General features: G+C 41.9%; 1 protein-coding gene across 1 annotated transcript in view; it reads left to right on the forward strand.

The window, feature by feature from the left end:
• Positions 1–22,174, forward strand: part of roraa (RAR-related orphan receptor A, paralog a) — a 187,677-nt gene that overhangs the window by 107,971 nt on the left and 57,532 nt on the right. The window contains exon 2 of the mRNA XM_078256988.1: positions 12,522–12,551. Coding sequence (XP_078113114.1) covers positions 12,522–12,551 — 30 coding nt within the window. The remainder of the gene's footprint in view (positions 1–12,521; positions 12,552–22,174) is intronic.

The raw sequence follows: 22,174 nt of genomic DNA on the forward strand, positions 1-22,174 counted from the left end.
TTTCTCTTGCTCTTTCTGTGTGTGTGTTGTGTGTGTTTATCAAGGCAGACAAAGTTCTCCTTTGTACTTGTAGGTCAGTGTGTCACTGGGCCATGGCCATGATGCTTACGCATTTTGACAACCTCTGAGTGGAGGGAAAAAAAGTAACTCTCTTTCCCCCAAAAGCAAGACAGATTCAGTTGTTATGGATATGATAACAATCTGTCTCTCTTTCTGTCTGTGGCCCTTATTAACCTCAGGGGTCAAGGCCAGAAACAAAAGAGCATGAGCATGCTTCTGTTTAGGCTGCTTATCGACTCTCCACCCCCCCCAACAACAGAGAGGCAAAATAAATATGTGTGAAATAATGCATGGTTATGAGTGAGTGCCATGCACACCTTTCCACCATATTAGGTTTTCATAATTGAATAAAACATGGAAGTGCTCTGAACATCTCCTCAGAGGGAAATGGCAGTCACTAAAGCATAGAAGCCAACTCAATAAAGAATTGCAAATAAATAAGTGATGAGAAGCAAACGGAGTGTGGTATATGAGAACAAGGGGGTGATTTACTCTAAAACAATATTTGAAACAGCAGGTGAATGAATGCCAATAATTAACATTGTAAAAGCTGGTTTTGAAGTGGTCGGCCTTGTATGAATTACTGCTGGGCCTGATATTCTAAATCGTCAATTCTAAATTGAACTAGACAGAATATCGACTCAAATCATATGCAAACATGACCAGAGAAATATTGTCTACCATATTTTCAGTTACACACACACACACACACACACACACACACACACACACACACACACACACACACACACACACACACACACACACACACACACAAAGAGGGAGACTGAGAAAAGCTGGGAAAGGAGGTACACTGTGAAATATCCTGAAGGTCCTTGGCAGCATTAGAGAAAGGCCTGGGAGGTTAGGAAACATCAAATCAATGCATTGTAATGTGAATTGACTGCTGACTTTGATCATCTGCCTTGGGAGTGCTTTAGCATTGAGTGCTGTCACACTGGCTGGGTTAAGCAAATATGGCATTGGCTGAAATGGAGAGAGATGGGGAGGAAGAGACAGGTTAGAATGGGAGTGAGAAAAAGGGATATGTCATGCCTGGCTATCATCAGAGAGTAATGGGCACATTAAAATTCAATGTCCGCTTGGTAAATGGCATACTGTAGATGTTATGCATAGTTAAATTGATTCATAATTGCAGATTTTATATATATATATATATATATATATATATATATATATATATATATATTAATGACATGATGAGGTGTTTCTTAATAGAAAAACCAGACATGTAGTGTTGTGTGCAAGTGTATTTCTTTTAAACTGTAGTGGTTAGAAAAATGATTTTTAGCTCAGACTCAACTAAGCTAGTATTGGATTGCTAGGCAGACAGCTGATACCCTATACTAAACTCCCTCCAAAATGATGGGTCAGCCCTGCTTAGTGTCAGTAGCTGCTGATATCCTAGCTCTGAAAGTGGAAATGCTCTTAAGCCTTTCTCCTATAATGGAGTGGCCAGTCTAATCTTGCCCTCTCTGAGTGAGAGCAGGTAAGGAAGAGAGTTTTTACCACTACACTCTGACCCTTGCTGTGGCCCTACACTGCCCAGATTACAGTGCAGTGCAAGAGTGGAATTCTAGTTCTTTTGACACTGTCAGCTGCACCATGCAGTATCCTCAGGAGGATGTCCCTCTTACATAATGCACACAGTGGGAGGTTTTGGGATCTGAAAGCCTTGTTAATGCTTCTGTTGTTATATTTTAGATTTGAATCTGCAACTGATTTAAGGAAAGTGGTTAAAAGTAGCTGTTTATCTCATCAATAGATTCAGTATACATGTATGTCCTCTTTGTCCCCCAAAACATAGAAACATAGGCCAACTGAGAAAGATGGACATAGATAGCTCTGTTTGACATAAAAACTGTGCAATTATGTCACTGTGAAAAAGAAAAAAATGAGGGAGGGTAGATGCCATACAGGATGAGAGAGATTCCTTGAGTCAAGCTGCAAAGAGCACCAAAGAGAAGCCCAAAACCTCTTGTCACTGTATGAAAAGAATAGCAAGACGACCCGTAGGTATTGGGCTGCTAGGTGCATCTCCTAACAAGCTGACTGTTCAAAGGCTTTTTAGTGCTCTAGAGAACATGAAAGGCATGTTTAAAAATTTAAAAGCCCGATCTGTTCCAGTGCTATGGAGCGGCAGAGGGAAGCAGATTTTTACGTCGCCATAATTCCCTAGTTGCTTGCTTTGTAAATTAATTAAGATGTTTATGACAGCTGCTTGCACCTAATGGAATGCTTATGGACTATGCTATTAATTATTACTGCTGGCCATGGCTGCAAGCTTTCATATTGCTGAGAATGTATGGCTGTGGCTGCAGTATAGACAAGCTCTCAGCCTCAACCTCAGACCCCTCTTGACTGTGTGATTGCATTGAGTCAGTGGGCTGTCTGTGCATATGTTGGATGTCTGTAATGCGTATTGAGCCATTTGTGTATCCTGTATACTTTTCATACCCTGTGTCTGGCCGTCAAAATATATACGTGTTGATAGTTGCATAAAAGATAATGTAATGTAGATTAAACATTTTTTATTAGAATGAGCGGTATGCCACAAAGCCTTCCTGAACACCACAGGGAAGGTTAGAACTGCTTTTGTTACAGGCCAGCATTGAGTTTGCTGATGCTGACTGGATGTATCCCTCGTGTAAAGTGCATAATTCCTGCCCTCTGACTGTCCTCTCTGTAACCTGGCTTGGCTGTAGGATGTTTTATCTTGCTGTGCCTCCTGGACAAATGCCCTGTTTTTTTATCATGTAACATTACAAGTGTATATTAGGATTGTCATCTTCCTACTTGATAAAATACTAGCACTTCCTGTTACCTTGTCCAGTTGTTAGTGTAGGGCAATTGTACTGTGAACTGTAAGTGACTTCATGAGCCTGGAGGAAGTTCATTGGTTGGCTCCCCCATAAGAATAACCCCATCGGCAGCAGGAAGCTTTGTAGCAGCAAGATACAGTAGGCAGAGTTTTTAAATGTAAATTGATACATTTTAAAACGCTGTATGAGGTTGATCGATTTCAATTGTGGGTAGTGACTAAGTCTATTTACTCAAGTACTGTTAATAAGTACCATTCTGAGGTACTTTACCCTAATGTTTCAATTGAATACTACTCTATACTTATACTCCACATCAATTCAGAGGGAAATTAAACAATGAATTTACAATTAAATTACTCTACCCAGCAGTATTTAGGATAGCCTACTTTAAATTAGCTGCATTCAAATGTAAAAATATTTTATGGCATTGCCACTTTTACCCACATTTACAATCTCGAAGATCTCCATTAAGTTCTCTTTGGCGCCACCTATGGCGATAAGCGGTACTTGCAGGTGTGTTTTTAGATCTCATTTTCACTTGTTTTTTTTAAAGTTTTATCATCTGTAATTATCGCTCTTTTGTTTCTTTGTTCGGCCATATTGACCATTTACTCGCAAACGCTAGCAGAAAAAGGAAAAAACTGAGTTGAAGAAAAACACAAAAGTGAGTTGAAGAGCGAGTCTGTTGCAGCTCCGCCTGTCCTCTCAGGCGGACCAACCACTGCTGGGTGATGGAAAACATGTCACTAACTTTGTTCCCCACAGACACCCAGTTTGTAATACTGCAAATGCAAAAATAATCATTGTAATACCTTATATGGTATTAGATGTACAATTAAGTGTTACTATATATTCCTAACCTAGGGTTCAGGACCCCCAAAAGAGGTCGCAAGACAAATTGAAGGGGTCGCCAGCTGATTAAGAGTATAGCAGAGAAACAAGTTTTTGCGTCACCAAATTATGTTAAATTATCAGACTTTACACTAATCTTGAATTTTTCATGTGAAATAAGTAGATTTAACCTAAAAAATAATTCAAATAAGAGAAAAAAAATCACTCTGAAATGCAACCTGTGAGTAGGGGTTGCAAGCAGACATTGCATTGTTTCTATGGTGTCACAAGCCAAAAAGCTTGGGAACCACTGCTATATATATTCAAAATAAAGAACAGTGTTTATCAACTTTCTAGTTACAGTGTTGGTGGAAAGAATCTTACACAGACTGAGCATCCAGACATCCAGACAGGGTGCATTGTGTGCAAGAGTCAATGGGACAAATAAATAACATAACACAGCTCACTTTGTTGGTTACACCATGTGAGATAGGTTTGTACCCCTCAATCCACACAGAAGTGAGGCATCATGTCTTCGCTCTGCAGAGCTAAATTCAGCGTTATCGTCCGATTACATTTACATAGAGAATGCAGTGGGGAGGAAGAAGGCAACAAACTAAATCCAACTCATGCACCACATAAGACGATGTGTGAAATATGTATTCAGTCTTTCATCAACCTCTTTATCTGCTACGCATGTGTTATCCTCGTGTGTAAAGTCCTCTGTTGTGTTAGCTTTGAAAAAGGAGAAGGAAACTGTGATCTGTGTTCTATTAATCATAGTCCAGCTCCATGGCTGTCCCGTTATCACACGTGTGTAATTACAGGGTATTTGTGCTTTAAGCATGGCTCTGTTGCTTGGAAATGGAAGTGTCTCCACTGATGAACTCCCTGCTAATAGGACTACCTTTGATCTGCATGGAGCATGGAGGGCTTACAGAACTCGCAGGTTTTAATTATGAAATACATGAAAAATAGATGCTGCACTAAGTGCCGACCATGACTGCAGTGAATCACAGTAGCAGCGTGCTCGCTAGTTTGCCTCTGCTTTTCCTTCCTTTATGTCTTCCACTGCTTCAAAATACCGTCTCTCTGACTCAGTTCGTTACTGCCGGGGAGCCAAAAAGACAAGTCCATGATATTAATTAGTGGATTGACAGACATGTAATTCATCTCTGAGGAAGTTTTCATTACATGGGAGGCTTCAGAGGGGCAGTTTGGCTTATTGGCAAGTGCTAAGACCAGACCTAATGGGGCTGCAGTTCCCTCCCTTTTGAGCAATTACAGCCAAGTCCTTATCAGCAGAGCCACGAGTCTACTGTTGTGGGACCTTGACTTCCAACACAATTGCACATAGTGATCCTTCCCCATAGACCCTTGTTCATTAGACAAGTGCCCTCTGTACTGTACTTTACTGGATGAGAATTGAGACTGAATGAGTGATGGTAATATAGGGTTCCAATATATTTCTGAGTCAGCCTTTATAGAGCTGACATTACTTTGTCATCAAAGCTTTAGTCCCCCCCCACACACACACACCCACCCAAGCCCCCACCCCCCAGGTGGTTATACAAGCAGGCTTGTGTGTACAGTCTATTGACAGACCTGGATGGACAGCTCTGGTAACAGATTGTCACTAACTGTCAGAGCACGTATCAACTCACCTGTTCTAATCCCATCTTTGATAACCGCTATTCTTGAGATGATATGAAATGCATGCCAAGCTCGGACAGGGGATTTGAATAAACAAACATTGAACAACACTTCTGTTAAAATGACATATACCTTTTTGTCAAAAGCTGCCTACTGCTGTGGATTCCTGAAGTAGATGGCCTTTTGCAACCATGCATAGACACAGAAGACAGACACAAACAATAAGTTAAGATGAGCAATTTCAAGCAAACTGTATATCTGAGATTCTCTGTATTTAACTGCAGTGTGCTGTGTAGTGTGAATATTCAAGCAGAAGGTTAGCCCAAAGGGGCTCATCTCTATTGGCCGATTGTAATACTCTTACAACCTATTATTGTGCATAACTGGAGTGTGTGCCTCAGGAGCTGTAGGTAATTGTATTCCCCCTTTAGATTTCAACTTGTGTAGGGCTAATGTAATATATTGTAATGTGAGCAGAAATTCACAAGTGTTGTCTCTGGGGAACGATACTGTTGACTACTAGAGAGGCAGAACAATCTCTATATTGTAATAATGTGAATTTTATTTTTCTGTATACATTTTGTAAATAAGAAAATACAGAAATGATTGTTTTATGTAATTACACCGCATAAAATTAAACGGTCCTCTGACAACGTGTCCATTTCGCATCTGTAGTTAAATCCTTTATACATAAGTGTGTAAACGCACCCAGTCGTGGCCTATTCAGACTGCTGTTCCGTGTATCTCAATAACTGTAAAGTAAGCCAGGGTGGTCTGCTGAATGTGGTTTGTCTTTATTTATGGTGTGGGCTGAAAGGCTATTGGGTTTCATGTGTGGTTGAGGCTGGATCACTGGGAGATTACCGCTGGGCTGGGAACCGCGAGCGCCGAGAGTACACAGAGGCCTGCCTGTGCCCCTGGAGCCTTCCTGCATCCGTCAGGCCCCCAGGACCAGCTCACACTCAGAGGAGAATTACTGTATAGTACAGCTAGAGCCAGGATCAGAGTGGACAACATCAGAGCAGCATTAACCCTAACATTTTGGCTTTTCACTTGCAGTACTGTACTGAATTACACAACAAAACAACTGAATGGAATGCCTCAGTGGTTTTTGATTGAGCGGTTCATTTTTTAATTTGTAGGTGATTCCTGAGTTTTTCTTCCTTTGCCATAGCTGACCTTCGCTGGTCCTCCGAGCATGTTGCCGATAAATACTGAGCACATAGAGAGCGCAATGATAAATATTAGTACGACGATGAACCATACTCCTCAGATAGTCATTAACAATGGGGCTGTTGGCACCATATTAGTGCCTTGGACGTTGCACAACTGAGTCGTTTTTCCGATCTTGTCATTTTTTTAAGCTCTCAGCTTAGTGAACCTGTGCAGCACTGTCTTACCAATAACAATAGCACTTATCGTAGCGTTCCCTGCGGTACAATTAAAATTCCGTCAGAGTCTTCAATCTGCCTCCCAGCCATGCCTGCTGTTTCTCAGCCCTCCTGGGCCACGTCAATTCCTCTGCTGCAATGTATAATTCACGAGCCACCAAACAGCACTGAGGACTCACCTGGAGACTCACAGGCCCAGCAATGCAGAACTGCACGGGGGGAGATGTTGTACAAGAAGCCTGGGAGACATTTGTAGGTGGCGAGGTGTGTGAGATATGGTACCTCAAGTCAGCCAGGGCTTCTCTGATCTCAGGGTCACCCTGATAACATTGCTTTTCCTTTGGGATCTTTCAACTTCTTACCTTTCTCAGTAAGGCGTGTATGCTTTTATTTTTTTCTGCGCTTTCTCCTTTTGTCTTCTGAAAGACAATTGTGGTGTCCTCTAAAACTAATTTGGATGTATATCTTCTATTTGCAGACAATTCCATAGCGATGCATTGGAGTAACCTGTGGAGTCTCGGAGTGGTTGCTTTTAGTTAAAACCAATTAGAAATGACCAGAAATAACAGCGCCTGGAGACAGAGAAGTCATTTTTCTCTTGAGCCTCCCAAGAGAGTTGGCCTCTCCATGGATTAAGTGTTTTAGTATATTAGGGGGCAGCTGATTAGAATCATTGTGCTTTTTTAATCATTACATTTTTGCATGTATAGTGTATAGCAGTATAATAGCTAATAAGGCTAAGTGTGTCACTGCAAAAGGGAGGATTGTTTAAATGACTTTGTGTATGAAACTTGGCCTTCACAAAGACTGCCAAAGTTAGAACAGCGCACGGGTCCTTGAATCACCTCATCCACCTTATATTATGACTTTTGATGAGATGAGATGAGATTTAAATAAATGTATAAATTGCTTAAGCAGACTATCTAAATAAGTCACTGCTGAATATCCTAGTTTCCTTCAAGCCTGAATTTGTACTATGTTAAATTTCTTAAATTTACAGCACCATGAATCACAGCAAAACAGGTAGTTTGAACTTTGTGATGGCTAGGAAGAGAAACACATTAATTGTTTCTAATTATTTTCTCTCAGGATTGTAGCAGCAATTTGTCAGTCGGGCAGGCGGCAGCACTCAAAAGATGGACTACTGAATGTGGCTACATCTATCATTCTTAAGATGACCATGGCTTAGGCACTATCATTAACCACCAACCTCAGGAGTAGCCTAAAATTAATAGTCCCATACAATTGCCATCATTAAAACAGGACAATAACCAAACCCTCTCATTATTTTCTGATGTTTTGATCTGAGAGGCCTTATCAGCTATAGAGAGTGTGTACTGCTAGCATTCCCAAGGCCTATGGTATTGACCCGTAATTCCAGTAGGTGTCTAGCCCGTCCCTCACTGGGCCCTCACTGGGCCCTCACTGGCTCTTCCTGCAGCTGGGTCTGTTGCGCTGGCTGTGTCCTTGTGTGCGGCGGGCGTGCAGCAGTGCCATGTGGAGCAGGCGGCAGGAAGCGAGCCTCCCTGTCTCCCCAGACTGAACAGTGAATGAGGATAAGTGAGGAGCGCCAGTCAATGAATCAAGCAGCAGGAAGGGAGCAGCCAGGGGGGGGGAGTGTGACGTCCCCACGGGAGAGGCCTCGCATTAGGAACTTCCTCGTCTGTGTGTTTCTGGCACAGGTTAAATGGATCGCTCCCATTAGCGCACTGAGAGGACAGCTCCATTATATGAAGGAGACTGTAACTTTGAATGTCACGGTGCAACAACCCCAGAGCACGCCTCGTCTCCCAAGGAGGCAGGGTGACAATAACCATCCATGATAATCATTCCCTGTCAGGCTTTAAGGAACCTGAAATTATGACGTACAGCCTGCCATGCGCCTCAGACTTCATTACAGCGCTGTCACTTTGAGTCGCCTGCGATTGCACGGTACTCCACAGCCGGCTGCAGCACTGTGGCTGCCAAAACCCAGACTCACTCTCCTCCTGTCTAAGTGGCATGTTTACAGGATGTGTGCCCCCCTGCAGATAGATGTGGTGGAGGTTAACCTCCAGTTGCCTGCACAGTTCCTCTCTTCATCTATAGCATAAGCAGAGTCTCATGAGAAAATGTGCTGAATTGTTTACCAATGCAAGGGAAAATATGATCAAAGGCCACACAGCGACGACTGTCCCTCCTTCCATCGTGACAAATGGTAATTTTGAAATTAGAATTCAGCTGCTCATACAGACAACACACTTGACTTTTAACTTCAATATCTATTATTACTTATATAAATAATCCCCACGAAGCACAGGTTTTTATAAAAGGCGATCCTCAAGTTGTAAGCACGTTTATAGCAGCCTGTTTGTCAGCCAAGGAGAGCTTCACCTCCACACTGACCTCTGAACCTGCCATCCAGTGGAGAAGACATGAGCTGGCAGGCATTGCCAATGTCAGCGGCCAGAGCTAACTCCTTCTTTCTCACCGGCTGACTCATTCATTGGCTTTGTGGCCCCTTCTCCTTGCCATCTCCAATCACAGGGCTCTGAATGACACATAGAGGAGGAAGTGGGCCCTCTAACCACCCCTCCTGCTTCCTCTAACCTGCATAGCAACAGGCCAAATGAGCCTTGCTGTAAAAAGATAGAATTGGTTTTATCTCTGCACCTCAGAAGATAATAGTTTCATATTATAAGTTGTTATTTCTTTATATATTCTTAATGACTTAATAACAAATCTGCTATAGATATTTTGTGGCAGGGTTTTTTTTTACCACTAGAGACACTGTAGGGAAATTATTTGTTTATCTGTTCCTTGTAACACGCGCATGAGAACACACTTGTATGCCGCAGGCATTGTGGTGATGTATTACCTTTTAACAGTCTATGTGTGGTACACAGTTCTGCTAACTGCAGAGGGTATATTGACAGCTGGTACCATGCACAACAGGTACATGTAAACAATGTAGGTTTCAAAACTTTTTTTTAGACCCTAGGGATACACACAATACTTTGTAGTGAAACAAAAATTGCAAAGTTCATTAAACAAAACATTACACAGAAATTCCCTAGGGTACCTTTACACTAAACATCCCTCCTTAAAAAGACTTGACCTCATGGAGCATGCAGATTAACCATGTTCACTACAGTGTGCAAAAGAAGATTACTTAGTATCAGAATGACACTATAATAAAAACAACAATTCATCAAATTAAATTTATGGTGGGTTTAAGTTTAATAAATAGGAAATGTAGTGATTATAAAATAATTACATCATTACTGCTAGTCATTACTATTTGATGTAGAGTTAAACATCTTTAAAACCTGAGCCTTCACAGTGCCAGATATATTGTTACTTCTTGAATTTGTCAGTGAAAGAGCCAGTGACAGCAGAACAGCTCCTGAGCATTATCAGTGTGGTCTGTGTGGCTAACCTTGGGCAAAAGCACACACACGTACTGTACACACTCACACACACACACACACACACACACACACACACACACACACACACACACACAGACTCTTGTTCCTTTCACTTCCTTTGTCATAAACATTTTGCAAAGCAAATGGTTGCTTGTGACTTAAATATCTGTGGTCAGTCAGAAGACAAACACAGGCAACATTTTAAATTCTTTGTCATTTTTTGCACCTTATCTATACTATGCACATTTGATCTGAAATAAAGTGTCTTCAGATTAAATAACTTTTTTTTATTGTCACCAGACAGACTCCGCTTAAATAGTCTGAGAATGTCTGCTTTATGTGCCTGTGATTGTAGTGTAAGGTTTGACAAAAAGCCAGGAAAAAGCTGTTTATTTGCCATTTCCTTCCAATACAGTTTCTACTCAGCACACCAGCTATATTTCTTACATGGTCTAAAAGGTTGTTTTACCCATCAAAACAAAGCCAGTGAACTGATAAATATACAGTATGCTTTTAAAGGTGTCTTGTGTTGCAGCACCTTGAGACCACTGCTCTTTAATGGACCATCAGCTCTTGCTGGCTTCCATGTCATTTGATTGAAGTGTAGAATTAAGACTGGATTGCTTGTTTATTTTCTCCTTGCGTAATGTCACAGTTGGACAGAACAGAAGCGTTTGGCCCTGAGCACGGGAACAATGTTAGAGCTCCATCACTGCTGACCCCTAGGTGACTGTTTTCCCTCTTTCTGCTCAGTGGAGTTGATATTAGTTATGCGTTTCTGTGTGCATGTCCATAGGAGGCTGAAGGACTTATTTGTTTTCCCCCTTGTTGCTCTTTGACTCGTTTCCCCTCAAACGTGTCTGAAACATTGTTATCTCCGGCCAGACGCCTTTCTCACAGAGTTATTGAATCATGTCAGCTCGCCGTCCCCCGAGTTTCAAAAGCAAGCTGTAGAAAAATTAGCCATTGCTTCCGCATGACAAGTGGGATCTATTAGTGTGCTATCGCCCTGCAAAGCATGAACATCCAGCGGGCCGCTGGGGACCAGGGCTGGCTATGCGCTCGTCCGCGTCAGGCTCCTGGGGCATTAGACCAATGTTGCAGACAGGAGTAACAGCCAGAGGCATAGCAGGACCCGAAGGGGCGAGGAAGAGCAGCATGAACAGTGGCAGCCCAGCTCCACCTCAGCCAGGTCTGACTCACTAGTCAGACTGGCCACTTGTTTGACACGCAGTTTGCATCTACACACATCACTGCTTATATCTCATCTATGTTTTATCAGCTCTTTTCCACCTGTACCACTATACATTTTCTCTCAGTCCTTACTCTCAGCATGAGGTTTACAATAAACTGGTGGGTGTAAATTGTAGGGAGTCTAAAGATTAGAATAATTTAGATCTGTTATCTCCTCCGCCTCAGTGCTCATTTAATTGCAGCACTGCTTGCTAATATGTTGACCTTACTTTTAATATCCAGTATAATTCCACATGTAAGGAAGGTTGTCTCACTGATTAAAAATAATTAACATTCAAATTCAAAACTACCTGCTTGGCTATAATAGTGGACTCCTTAGTGGACTCCACCACAGGTCTTTCTGTCAACAAGTAATAATACAGCAATAGCAGGCTGCCTTTAAACCATGTCATAGGACTTCATGACAAATGAAATGAAATGAAAAATGAAAAACAACAACAGCGTCTGATATTTCAAGATCTCTGATTTTCATTTCACCCATTATCAGTATCCAACACCATATTAAATGTATCTTTTAAATGTACATAGCTTTCTTTATATTCTGGCTTAATTGGTGTATTATGGTAAAATAATTTGTACTCAAATTTATACTTTTGTCTTTTGCTTTCATATACAGTTTTTGTACACAGTCTCTCTAGAAATTGATGGTCCTAATCTCAACGAGACTACCTGTTTAAATAAAGGGTTAACTAACTAACATTGAGGTCAAAGTGCCTCCATCCCGCTCTGGGCCACAGGCTTAGTCATGGGCTCAGGCCCAATCAGTGTGGCTGTTTAACACATTAGCATTCCAAATGTTGTTTGTTTTAGTATAATTTTTCATTCATTGCCTGCAGAGAAGAGAATTTCAACCACCTTGTCGTGGATGTTGATGTAGCATGGCCGTAGGTCAGACACCAGCCTACCCACAAAACTGCCCTGGGCCTGCCACCTCAGTGACCTTGGCCAGTGACCCCAGGGTCTACCTCTTCATCATCACCTTCAGTTAGCTATGAGCCATGTAAATTTTGTTTGTGCTGGGAATTTCACAGTTGTTTCCTATATGTTTTTTTCATGGATTGTTTCTTTCCTCTTTGCAGGTATCTCAGTAACAAAGAAGACACATACCTGTGAGTACATGTTTTTTTATTTCTGTTTAAGGCTGGGTACCGAATTCGAATTTTAGGCACTGACCGAATTGCCTCCTTAGTATCGAGTATCGAAAAATACCTTGTCATTCAATACCTAATTTTAATACCTATGGAGTAAATTTCATCAGCCAATAAGCGTACAGCATGCTTCTACCAGGATGTAATAATGCTAGTTGTTGGCTGTCTAATGTTGTACAGCCATGCAGCAAAACTCTACGTTGCGCAAAGAGACGGGCTCACGTAGTAGGAGCTGAAAAATAAATACTAAGAATAACATACGATTTTTACCATAATGTGTTATGTTGTAATTTATTTTTGTTAAAATTGATTTATAAAATTGGTATCGAAAAAAGTATTGTTCAGGTATTGCGAAGTGACGGTATTGGTATCGGTACCAGTATCGAACATTTTTTAACGATAGCCAGCCCTATTTCTTTTGCTCTACATTGTAAAGGCTGTAAAATGTCATTTAATTCTAAGACAAATTCTATGCTTCACTAAGATGATACGATCATCTTTCTTTCATCGGTGCCTATATGCATATTGTTGCCTGACTTGCTGGTATTGTAATAAATCAGTACCTTCAATTAGAGCAGTGCTATCCACTTTCACTATTTCGTATTTCTCCATCCTGCAGAGAAAATTATGATAACCACAGAGAGTAAATTAAAATGCTATGCAGTTTTATGATGGTTTGATAATCATGCACTGTTGAAGCAGACAGTGTGCTGAAGCACTTCTTTGTTTTCTGCAAGGCCTTGCAGCTGAGCAATGCGGATGTGGTGGTTTGTAACCTCTGAGGCTGCAGTAACTACCAAGAGTTTGTATTCTTTAAGTACAGATCATGTCACTGATACAAGATACAGACACAGTGACAAATCTCACATGTGAGATGCAAGACTTCTCTGTGCACTACAACAATAGTACACAGGCTTTGCCTTGTCTAAGCACCACTGCTTTTTCAATTTCAGTCTGCTCATGAAGAATTGATGAACAGTCAAACCTGTAGAAATCAATGATTTCCAAGAGATTTGTACTGCATTTTGACATGTGTGAAGTGCAATCGAAAAGGCATGTAAAAACGCTTTTGTGTAGTGTACTGCAGTGTGTCCGTGTATGTGTGTACATCTATGCGTGTGTGTTCATACCCCACTGTGTGAACGGAAGAAACTAGCCCTGAAGGCTATCCTTTCCCTCTGATCACTCTGATGAAACTTGTGGAGAGGGAAGGCCAGAGGGCTTTTTCTGTAAGAGCGGTCGGACTGTTTCAGATTGTGAGAGGCTGCTTCTCGCCCTGTAAAACACCCCGGCTCTTTCTTACATCAGACAGCAGGGCAAAGGATATGATCTTCTATGCTAGGCAGCTCTGACTTACTCAAACAGCCCCGTCAAAACAGCAGCATGATTGTGTGTTAAGCTATTTGCTTGTCTGGAGGGGCTACAATTTTTCTTTTTTGATGTGTGTGTGCATATTCGTGTTTGTGTCAGGATATCTTCAAGGTAGAACAGAAACGCTTTGACCTACCATCCACTGCCCCACTATCTTAATTAGTGCGGCGCTAAGCACCTCTACACTGGAAGGGGGCTCAAATCAAAGGGCATGATTTAGTCTCAGGTTCAAAGCACTGGGCAGATACTGGACTATGCTGTCTTATATTAGTGAGAAATATTCAAATCTTGTGAGGAAATCAAAGTAAAGCCCTTTAACAAGTAGTTGATTGCTGTGCCTCACAGACAGGAAGCGGCTGTAGAACCTTGTCAGAGCTGTGTGCACAAGAAGACGTTCAAGGGCCAGTTAATGGTCATTGAGAATACGGAGGGAAGGTCTTTCTTTGAGAAGTGCTGTGATTATACGGCTGGTGGAGTAATAATGAGGGAGATCGCTCAGCGCTACTTGGTTATAGTTGGGTTGTAGATCTATTTCTGTTCGCAAAGTAAAAACATTGGCTTTCCCACTACGCCAGTCCACACTGCCACTCAGTAATGTGTGCTTGGCAGTCTTGCTTGCACACTGTGTGTGTGTGTGTGTGTGTGTGTGTGTGTGTGTGTGTGCGTGCGTGCGTGCGTGCGTGTGTGCGTGCGTGCGTGCGTTGTAGAAGGTCCACCTAGTCCAACCCTGACCACAGGGAAGGGCCGTGTCTCCTACTAACTCCCCACTCTGCCTGAGTGATCAAACTGCTGAAAGCTCCCTGCCATGCTAGTCCCCTCATCAATATAAATTATAGGGGCAGCTGTTCACTGGCATCTCCTCTCCTCTCCTCTCCTCTCCTCTCCTCTCCTCTATTCTATTCCATCCACCTGACTGGACTAATCATCGAGCCATCAGAAGGAGAAGTATTCTAGATGAAAACAGATACTTATATCATTGTGCCAATGCCTGTGTCCTCTCCCCATTCTGACCTCTCTCTCACTTTCTCTCTCTCTCTCTAACTCTCTCGCTCTCTCTCTCTCGCTCTCTCTCTCTCTGACTCCCTTTTTTCTTCATTCCCCATAAGGGGCGGCCCCTCAACAGTACTTTCTTTAACCACAAGGCTATAATTCTCAGCAAGAAGTCAGCTGTGGTTTTCCTGTACATTTCCCTGACAGTTTTACATATGCTCTGTTATATTGACTTTTAGTAGCAGTTGATTTATTCCTAAAACTGCCTGTGACAGAGGTGACAGCAAAAGACTAAGGCCTTAAATTTTGTATTGTAGTTTGTTTTTTAATCTTACTTTGATGGCGGACACCAGATACAAGCTGTCACCTTCTTCTATCTCAGCAAGGCTGCGTTGCTGTGAGATGAGTTTCTGTTTGGACCTGTTGAGAGAGATGGTGTGGAGCGGAGGATCAGATGCAGCAGCTGATTACACTGAGATTAGACGTCTCACCTCTAATCTACCATCAGCAGTCTGGGGCTCTGTCTCACAGCTCGAATAGCAGAGAGCTAGCTAACGCGCGCGCACACACACACACACACACACACACACACACACACACACACACACACACATAAACATCCAAATAACAGAAACACCTCGCAATATTATAACAAAATCACCATAAAGCAGAATTTGCAGTCTTAAAAAAAAAACTATTATTCAATCTCTATTCATGCATTGTTAATGTATTTCACAGGTGTTACAGGCCTATCCCTATGTGTTATCTCTCTATTTGCTATATGTAGTGTCTGTCTGACTTTAGATTGGGAATAGAGTGGCCAGAGGGAGGCAGTAGTACAAATGTAACTCCGGAAAAAGAGAAAAGGAGACAGACGAGGCTTCCTCTCTTCAGTCTTACAGATACGTTGTAGAAAGTCCCAGTTTTTTCATCCTATATTTATCTCCATTGCGGTGACAGACTCCTTACACTGATTGAGAAACATGGCCTTGCCCCTGCATCTTCATTTATTTGCTAGCAGCTTGTATTGAGTTTCTCTCGTCAGAGATCTGCACTCACATAGTAATAGCACAGCCAATCTGTTTCAAAAGAACCAGATGATTTAGATTCTTCTGCACTGTCTTAGAAAAACAGTGTGCAGAGTTTCAGTGATATTATATCAGTCATTGAGACTCAACTCAAAGTTATAAAGCTCGTAGATTTCATGCCTCTGTGCAATGGAAATTTCCCTGATAAAAGTAGTCTGGTGTATGTTTGGAACAATATGCAAACAGCATTATTAATTCCAATAATGATCTCTGTGTTCACCGAGCACAATGACAGCTTTTACCCCCGTAAAGCATCTGATTTACCTCTAATTGACATCAGATCCCACTTGGATTTCTGAGTGGTAGAATGCTAATGCAGTGGCTCTGTGAGTCAATGTATTTTCAGTTAATCAAACATGAGATTTATGGTCCTTAATAGTGCTGTACATTGCCAATTTAGGAGAAATAATATGTCCCAGTTGCTGCCTAATTTTGCTTGGCAACAGGCGCACTCCTGTGGAATTGCCCGGGGCGGTGTGAGTTGTCTCTGCATAGCTCAGTGTTCCATGCTCAGTGACTGTTTGAAGGTATTTCATCACATTGTTGCCTTGATTCAGCTCTGTGGGGATTTGTTAGTTGCACTCATGTGGGAAGTGCATCCAGTACATTGTTAAGCTAGGGCTGATAATGAAGATCAGCCAGCCAGAGTCCCCTGAGCTAGGCGGAGAGAGATAGTCTAGTGAGACGCGCAGCACAGACATAGTGGAGCAGGACAAGCACACACAGCAATATACACAGACGCAGAGGAATCATCAGCACAAAGCATACAACACTGAACTGTGCTGTAGTGTATTAGTCAAAAACACAATACAGTAGCGAATACAGTACAGTACATTAGATTATTATCAAATGTTTCAAACTCTGTTGTTCTTACTAAACATTTCAAGTTGGTAAAATTGGCATTATTATCTTTAAAGGTTCAATCATTTTAATGTTGTTGCCTTCTTGTTACAATCAAAATCGACAATGCAGGGCCCCACTAAGCCGCTCTTTCTGTTGAAAGTTATTTGATTCTCAGCATGGTACGAGAACTCGTTGTTTCCTCTTCTCCCAGAGCAACATTGAACGCTTAAATTGACACAATCTTTTTCTCTCTCTGTACTGTAGGTTATGTTTCATCCTACTCTATTTGTTTGTTCCACAAAAAGAGTATTCTTTTTGGACATGTTGCTGTAATCTATAATAGACGGCTATTTTTTTTCTAAAATAGGTCAGTGTAATCACAACAGTGAGGGATGGACAGTCACTGTAAAAGGGAAATCAATAGAGCTATCTATTTGTCGTTAACCAGGCCAGCATGATTTTTCTCCATTTTTCCTCTCCTTTCATACTTTTTTCCTCTCCAACACAATATGGCAAGTCCTCATTTTTCAGTGAAAACATTATGTCTGCCATTTTGTAAAATTGCAAATTGCCTTTGCACATGCACTTTTTTTGCATTGTTTCTGTGAGTATGGACGCTTCTTTTTATCAACTCCTGGGGCCCCAGGGTGTTTTATAAGGAGGAGAATGGTAAGGGGAACTGTAGGGGTGCACGACAGCTTTTTGTGTAGGAGCTCTGCTTTTGTTGGCTCTTAATCTGGTTCTTCTCTTGGTGCCAGCTCTTTCAGAGAATTTGAGCCGGAGCGAAGAGAGGCCTCGTCAGCTTTTCCTCACCCTTTCCCTTTTGTGTTTCACTGAAAACTGAAAGGCCTTGTCTTGAAGTGTTGTCAGAGCAGAAAACAAGAGTAAGTGACATGTGACAAGGACACAATGCTTGGCTGGGCCAGCCAAAGTAAGTGGCCCCATCTGCTGCGGGCGATTTCTCTTCTGCCGACTGTCTGCCTCAGGTGGGAGAGGCCAGGGGCCGAGGGCTGTGCTGAGATTGTGGCGTCTGCCAGGCAAAGCAGTTGGCATGGCTGGGAGGGCACGGCCGGCCTCGCGCCTCGCTGCGGGACACAGTCGGCCAGCCTTTGCACAAGTGCAGGTTATCCATCACTCATCAGGTTTCCGATGCCTCATCACTTTCCCATGGTGTACACACATTCAGCACAGGACAAGAGTGTCAGCAAGTAATGAAAGGTTTGATTCATGGAGGGCGACAAAGACGGAGGTCATGGAGCTCCTCCAGATATGATCCTGACTGATGCTGATGGGGAAGCTTTAAGATGGGGCCCATAATTAAATGTCCTTGTGCTATCATCAAGTTCCTCGGTCGCAGCCATATACATAGACTTTCCTCTCGTGCTCAGAGTTTATTACTCAGACCAGCATGTATCTGATTTTGATGGTCTTTACTTCTCACTGCAAAGTGCGCTTTGAGACAAATTATACTAAACTGAAATGGAGCAAAAGAAAAAAAATCTATTGTCAGAAATATCCCATTATGGATTTTTTTAGGATATGAAAATTCTGATGCAATATCATGCATGAATAAAGGCGGGTGAAATTAACATATATAATTTCATTCCTGAATAATTCAGAAGAATGTTGTTGAATAAACCATGTAACGAGTAAAATGTCCCCTATAATAAAATTATTTTAAAAAATATCATCCAAGCAACATTTCACGATCCATTATAGTCGTAACAGGGCATCAAAGAAAAAGAAATATGTTGGGACAAAACACAACAAAATTTGTTGACTGTTTGCATACCGAGCAGCAAATGTTTTTTGAAATTTAATTAGATACATTTTGAAGATCACATCTTCCCGACAAATAATGTCATGCTGCTCAGAAACTAAAGTAAAAAAAAAAAAAAGTTACATCAACAGAGAAGAAAGCAGAAGTGCTCACAAAAGCTTTCGGTGATATTATACATTGACATTTGTGCTGATCGCATTGTGCACATTTTGTTGAATCGGCTTTATTAGAGAAATGCTGTTTTTTCCCCGTTGCTATTAATTTGTGTTTCTGCGGGTGTGCAGTGTGAGAACAGAGATGTGGTTAACCCATTGTGAAGTTAGCCGTCATCATTAAGATTCTACAGATAACAGGCATGCAGATTTTTACTGCTCAGCATTATAGGATCCCAGACATCAAAGGCAGGTTTTCATTCTACTGTGGCTGCGGCAGGAGAAGGAAAAAAAAAAACAGTAAAGGAGACATGGAGTCAGGAAAATCAGTTAGATTGGAAAAAGGAGAGCATGTATACGTAATGCGCAAGTCAGGTGACCCAATGCTATGTAATGTGTTTGCTGCCACAGAGGGTCCCTCCTGCATAGTTAGCTCCTTGCTAAATTGGCGTCCTCATTGATTAAGTGGCACAGTCTTTAATAACACCGTGGCTGACTGCAGGTTGGTTCACTTTAAAGATCAAGTTCATTTCTCACCGTGTTCATTAAAGTGCAGGTCTGCGTAATTCAAATCAACTCACTTAAGAGTATTTACTGTCCCTATTTTTTTTGTATGTGGGACAACATTGTCAGCTCATACTTTCATGTAGCCTCCTTTTATATCTAATCAATGTAAAGGTACTGTCAATAGTATTTTTCTTTGTACAAATCTTGTATTATTATTTACAGTTCTATTACACAGATATTACAATCAAGTTCCCCTTAATTCAGATTACTTTCTCTTTCAGCGTGGTGTCATTATGTGTTTGCCATTACATCAGCGTGAGCTGTTCTACAGTGAGAGTATTGAATGTACAAGAGAGAGAAATGTGCTGTTCTCCAGTATTGTGCTGGATTACAGAATCAAGGTCGACTCACAAGACACAGAGCAGCATTATCCCTTAATCCTGTGTTTTGGTTTCAAATAGCCTTTTTACACCTAATCTTCACAAGTAAAGTGACAAACATGAATACTGAGGTAGGTATTTAAATGTGCATTACCTGCAATGTTAAGGTCAAAGGCTTATGCTGACTTAAATTGGCTCTGTATTTTGTGAAAGAACAGACAATGTCATGTGTTTGCCGCTTATTTTGTTGCGGCTGTATTACAGAACATTAGGGAGTCTTGTGATGAAATTTCCCCAGGCGGTTTCAGATGGATAAGTCTGGGAACTTTTTATCCAAACTATGAGTCATTTGTTTGTTATTCTTTTTCCTTTTGCTTTTACACTCAAATTTTATTTTGAATGAAGATACTATTCCCCCGTTGCTTTAACCTCTCACTAAGTTTCACTTGGCCTGCTGTACTTGGGCACTGGGAGGACAAGCTTCACTGAGTCAACAGATATAGTGAGTGCACCCGTTACAGCACCGAGGCAGTGTCTCCCCTTGACCAGGCTGGTCTTAGTGTGTCCGTCAGGCTCAGCTGTGGCAGAGCTGGAGGAAACTTAAAGGTGCTGTGAAAGACTAAAAGTGGGCCAGCCGCTGCTGCCTCCTGTTGACCTACCTTGTTCAGAGGGTCCAGGTACAGACTGATGACAGCACTCCTCCTCAGCGGACCACATTACTAATGTGTGAGGGTGCAAGAGGAGCACACCCAGTGATGAATCACTCCCCTGCACTCATGGCATCCTCATAAGTCAAGAGTAAAAGTGTTGATAGTGCGCTCAGTAAAAGAGATCCTTCGTCCCGTCCACCAGCGAGAAACTCCATCCAGGCCCGCTGGAAGAGGGGAAGGGGGAAGGCTAAGTGGTGCATGTTGCGCATAGCCTGAAGATTTCCCTCATTCTTGAGGAAAACATTAGTCCCTCCAGTGGGTCACTTGCTTTTTATAAAGCACATAGAATTTAGGAAAAGTTACTTTCATGCTTGAACAGAGCTGCTTTTTAATAAATGAGAGTAATCTACATTGCGTTGATTTGGACTGCCTCACCGGACCAACTGCATTACCTGAAGTCACAGAGAGGACATTAAATATGTCTTAGTTTAAGCTAAAACAGTTTTCTTCTGAGGGTTTGTGCGCTGAGCAGTCACAGGAAAAGGCTCTGCCTCATTACTCACTTACTTACTCACTGGTGTTTCAAAAGAGAGAGTAATGGTGAAATTGTTCAGCCTAAGAGCAGAGGTAATATTTTGTAATTTTGAGGTTTTAAAACAACTTTATTGATGCTAAAATTGTACATCAGTTTGTTTCTCTGTTTTCTTCTTTTCTTCTATAGCCTTAAGCCAGAAGGTTAACTATTTTAGTTTACACGCCTACCTCCCCCCAGAGCTCATGTCAGGCTATATTGGTGATGTTGGGGGAGTGTGTAAGTTTGACGCTAGGTAATACATCACACACTCCGGGGGGTCTCCCTGGTATGCTCCTCAATAATGAAGTTCATTCGTTAACTTCTCCCTCAAAGGCCAAGTTCCCCTGCTGCCCTTTTCAACAGCTATCGCAACTCTTACCAGAGTCACCCAACCAACAGGACAAAAAAAAACACATCATCATGCTTTTCCCCTTGACAGGCTCAGTGGTTGCCTTTGCAGGGCATGAAGAATAAGCAGGTCCATTACCGATCCCTCATGCTTGGTTATAGCCATAATTATCACAGGGAAAATTACCTTCTCTGTTTGGTTTGCCGTGGAGGGGCTGCGCCTTCCTAATCACCTCTTCTTTCCCTCCTGTCGTCCACATGCCATGGAGATGGAGCTGGTTTTGGGGGAGTCTTGCCAGTTCATTAGAATTCACAGGGTTCCACCTCCCTGCCTAGCCAGGCTAAGCCTCTCACACAGGCTGCCATAATCTCCCCTCCTCGTTCCCTTTCGCTTCTTCTCTCTCTATCCTCCTATCCCTTTCCTTTCTGTCCCCAAGGGCAGCTTCGCACAAAGGAGATGCAGTGCAATTCATTGTTAAATCTGATTTCTATTGATCTATTGAGAAATTGTTCCGTGAGATATATGAGAGCACTCCAGCAGCGCTGATGATCCATTCTTACCACTGCCTTTTCATCTGATAAACCAAATAAATAAACTCACTCAACTCACTTAAAAGACAACCTTTGTTGAATGTACGAGACGCATGTTTTTCCAAGGCTGTATCAATCAATTGAACATCCAGTTCCAGTGGGCAGATTGTAAACACTTTTGTTGCTGCTGAAGTGCCCAAAGACAGACAGAAATGGCCTGGCATTTCACTTGTACATTTAAATCTAGCAGAGAAATAACAGCAACAACTAAACTGCCACTAAACAATAGCTAATAAAAAGTAGCTGAGGGCATTTGATGTTTTTCATTAAAGTGTAGTGCTTATTATATTGTTCACAAACTCTTGTCACC

The sequence above is a fragment of the Sander vitreus genome, chromosome 8 (genome assembly GCF_031162955.1).
Source record: "Sander vitreus isolate 19-12246 chromosome 8, sanVit1, whole genome shotgun sequence".
NCBI classification, from domain to species: Eukaryota; Metazoa; Chordata; class Actinopteri; order Perciformes; family Percidae; genus Sander; species Sander vitreus.